At 38.6% G+C, this 4,434-nt stretch overlaps 1 protein-coding gene across 1 annotated transcript; it reads left to right on the top strand.

Moving 5' to 3' along the window:
- The first annotated feature begins 452 nt into the window (after positions 1-452).
- Positions 453-4,132, top strand: LOC146502125 (uncharacterized). Its single transcript, XM_085131939.1, is given in 5 exon segments — positions 453-587; positions 779-858; positions 3,044-3,235; positions 3,312-3,366; positions 3,369-4,132. Coding segments are annotated over 4 exon segments (483 nt in total). The 5' UTR covers positions 453-587; positions 779-825; the 3' UTR covers positions 3,572-4,132.
- Positions 4,133-4,434: the final 302 nt, after the last annotated feature.

The raw sequence follows: 4,434 nt of genomic DNA, 5'->3' as shown, positions 1-4,434 counted from the left end.
TGTAATCTGGCATCTTAATGAAATAAATAATAATGTGTTTTATTTTTTTCTGCCTTTGTGTTAAACAGTAAATTTGAAAATCCATAGATAACAAAGATATTTGAGCATTAAAAATGTAATTTCGATTGCAGAGCTTTTGCATACTGGTGAATTAACCATTAGAGAAATAAAAATTTTTTGGTACTTACCAATATTTTTACAATTTAAATACAACTTAGGAAAGTTTTGGCATAGACCTCGTAATAAATTCGTTAAGCATTGTATAGCTTATATCTTATATTTTGTTTCTCTTTATTGTGTGCATTTATTTATCTGTTTATTTTTGTTCTTTTAGCTTCTCTCATTTCATTTGCATCACTGTCATCATTTTCACCAAGAAGAGCTTCATATTCTCCAGCAGGTGGCGGTCAAAGACAAGAAAAATAAAACCCTAACTCCACACTCAGCAGGAAGTGAGACGTTTGGAAGGTTTCTCTGGCTGCTGAGCATGCTCAGTTCAGTCCACAGCGTAATGGCCCTGCGTGTGTGTGGCTTTAAATGTTTACCTGAACTTTAGTCCCTCAGGATCCTCAGCGCAGTGCAGAATGGTAAGTTTCTTCTACTTCATCACCTTTGGTTCCTTTTAAAGCTGCAGATAAGTGTGAATTTCTTTAAATGTCCCCGACAGGTTTGTTTCTGTCTTCCTCCAAAAATATAAAGTTAAAAACATAAAATTACACCAGCTCCTTATTTTGTAAAAGAAAAGATACTTGTCTAAGTTATTTTGTGGCTCACACAGCAGCTGCAGACACTCAGCTCAGCCTAAAAACTTCTCATGACCCTCTGATGAGCTCTGCCAGCCACAGTCATCGTCCTAAGGTATAAAAACCAGACCCTGTTGGTCTTTTTTTGTTTGTTTGTTTTGTGAACAACCAAGTGAAACTTTATCAGAACATACTCTGCCTCACTATTATCAAGGTATTTGATGATATTTATAACCTGGCTTTATGACTGCTGACTCTCCTATGGCTGTTTGGTACTCCTAGAAAAAATATGAGTTCAGTCAAGACTACTGTAGTCAAAATATATTTCTGTCTACCTGCACGAATGGAGATGCTGGGATGGCGGTGTGTTGCAAAGCAGCTTGCAAAATTGGCAGCAAATGTGAGTGCGTTGCTCAACATTGTCACCATTTCATCAAACAAATGTAAAATTAATGTATATAAAGGATACTCACTATAAATCGCCTTGAGGCAATTATTCTTTTGATTTGGTGCTATATAAATACAATTTAAGTAAGTAGTAGTACATTATTATAATAGTCATTTCATTTGTTTTTATTGTGTTGTTATTTTAATAATTTTATAACATTCATAAAAAAATTGTTTTAAATTGTTCTAAAAGAGACAGCTGTTCAGCTCTAAATTTGACTAAGGGTAGAATTAGCTTTTTGCTTTTGTTTCTGTGAATGGAAGAAGTTTCCTCGTTTCTGTGAGGTTTTCCTCTCCTGTGCCAGAATCAGTTTATCAGCACGCTGCTGAGGCCAGTTCTGCTTTGTAGCCTTCTGAGAACTAAAGTGTTAAAAACAAATGTTACCCAGAAGTTAGAGTAATGTGTGTGAGAGGAAAATCACAACCCGTAAATCACTGGTATGTTTCTTACCCCTTTCATAGATGTCACACCGCTGATATTTGTGATTCCAAATTTAGGACCGGCAACTTGAAACCATTAAATATTAAGCCTGCGATACTATCTTGTACAGGGTCTGTTTGTTTTTTTTTGTTTTTTTAACGGTTTACCACATGTAAAGATCCTGTCATTGATCTCTGCTGCAAAACCACATATAAAGTGATGCCAAAGCTACAGACTTTACATCAAAATGGAAGAAGCCACCGTGACGTCAGTCACACACAGTCATTTGTGAGCCAGAGGTGACTGAAGTAATGTGAGATGGTTGAGTATTAAATTATCAGCTACACCCTAGCTAATTTACCATTTGGTAAGTTATCAGCTGTGTTTGTGCAACACATGTTCATAGGTTCTGAGTAATAAAAACTACAATTTCAGACAGTTTCATTAAATTTGTTTTAAAAAGGCACAAAAACCACAAACATGTTGGAAAAGTCCAGTTCAGTGATACGATTACTGAGATAGGTGAACTTTAAGCCTATTTATATATAACATATATATATACATATATAAAGAAACAGAACTGGTGGATGGATTGAGTCCTGGGGCACTCCACATAGGAGAGGTGCAGATGACGATATACATCGATTAATATGAATTCTGAAATATCTCTTTGTATGAAGAAGAAAACCGTTTGAGAGCAGTGCCAGTGATGCCGACCCAGTTTTGTAGTCTGCTAATAAGAGTAGCATGATAAATGTTGAAAAGGCTAAAAGTAAATACTATAAAGCTAAAATGTAAAGCTGCTGTCACTCCACACCTAAATACTGACATTTCAGTTGACTGAGTGGCTTCAACATTTTACAGCAGCTTGTCCTCAAACTGGAGTTTCTCCTGCTCTTAAAACAAAATCAAATCCGACCTTCTGTTAAAGCTCGAGATGGCTGCTTGTTCGCTGTCTGGCTCATCAACTTGTCGGGTAAATAAACGTAAAGTAATGTGATGTGTACTCCACCTCCTCTGGCTGTTTTCTTAAAAAAGGCTCTTTGTAAAGCTGCTCCATTAATGTTGGCTGCACGTGACGCCCTCTTTCACCCCCGTAGAGGTCAGAGGTCAGCCTGGTGTTTGGATAAGCACACTGATCCAGTTAAAGATCTGAATGGACCACACACACACACACACACACACACACACACACACTCTCAAACACACACACACAGACCAAAAAAGAGATATTTTTGTCCGCTCTAGAATAACGCACATTTCTGTTGTTTTTAAGAAAAAATCAATTTCTTATTCATTTATTTAAAGTCTGAGTTTGAGTTGTAGAACATAAATAAAACAGGACATGAGAAAAGACCTAATAAATTAATTCTCCTTTTTTCAAATGAAGGAAGACGAAAACCACAGGAATAATTCTGTCTTTATCTCCCAGAGTTCAGCAGGAGCAGGATCGGCCCTCCAGGTCCATGCGATCAGGGTCCGCCCAGGTCAGGAGCTGCTGGGAACTCTGCAGGCTTTCGTGGAGGAGAAGCGTCTCCGAGCGCCGTTCATAGTCACGTGTGTCGGCAGCCTCACCAAGGCGACGCTGCGGCTGGCGAATGCCACGGCAACAAAAACAAACGAGGTAGTCGAGCCAGCGTGTTGGGTTGTATTTATAGAACTCTGATGTCATGATGTCAACTTTTAAACTTTTCCTTCAGGTGGTGCACCTCAGTGGGCCCTTTGAGATTGTCTCCCTGGTGGGCACTCTAACCCAGATGCCCACATCCACATCAGCCTCTCAGACTTTGAGGGCAAGACAGTGGGAGGTCACGTGCTGGGAGATCTGGAGGTGTTCACCACAGCTGAAGTGGTCATTGGTGAAGCGGTAGACCTGGAGTTCACCAGAGAGATGGATGAGCAAACGGGTTTCCCCGAGCTCGTGGTTCAACCACGACCACAGACCAACCAGTCAGCCTGAATGAAAAGTACAGGAATCGTTCATCTTTACATTTAATATCAAGTCTGTGAATCTGAGAGATTAATTTAAAACTTATCAGCAATATTTGAGCAGCAGCATTTACACCTGCAGGGCAGCTAACAGAACATCGATCAGCTCCACACAACAATCGTCCCTCAAGAATCTGTCTGTACCCAACACATCAGACTTATATCATGTGCTTTTATGTAAATCCCAAAAGTTGATTCTATTCATCTGGATGTCCAGATGAATAGATTTTTTTTAAAATTTACTTACTTGGATGATTGAGCATACATCAAGGCAGGTCTTACGTAGGCTTTTTATTGTCCACAAAGCAAAACTGTGGGACTGGTGAAGCTTCATCATGAGCTATCCTTGAAGCTAACTGCTGAGAAACTCAGTCAATGCTTCATGTTGAACTAGAAGAATGTGACATTAATTAAACTTTCTTCCAAATCTAGCAGAAATAGTCTCAATAAATACTGACTGTTAAATTACTGCAAAGATGCAATGAGATGACTTTGTTGAAAGAGCACCATTAAAGGCTTAAATCCTGAAGAATGTTTGAAAGGAATTTTTGCATTGTATATATCATTTAAGGTATTTTTGCAGATTTTCATCTCAGTTTACTGGAGTTGATGGTGCAAATAAAAACAAGGTTAAAAGTTGATGTAAGTTAGATGAGTTTAAAGTTGTTTTTGCACAGAGATGACTGAAGGGATCATTTGTAAAATACTCAGCAGGCATTTCAAAATTGTTTGTTATTGTGCTCAAATTTAAAAAAAAAAAAAGCAAACCCTAGCAGCTTGGTTAGCGTCGGGACAGAGGAGCGATCATTTCTCCTGCACGCTGTGCTCGCAGTC

Source organism: Neolamprologus multifasciatus, chromosome 15 (genome assembly GCF_963576455.1).
Source record: "Neolamprologus multifasciatus chromosome 15, fNeoMul1.2, whole genome shotgun sequence".
NCBI lineage: Eukaryota > Metazoa > Chordata > Actinopteri > Cichliformes > Cichlidae > Neolamprologus > Neolamprologus multifasciatus.
This window is presented reverse-complemented; position numbering and strand designations above follow the sequence as displayed.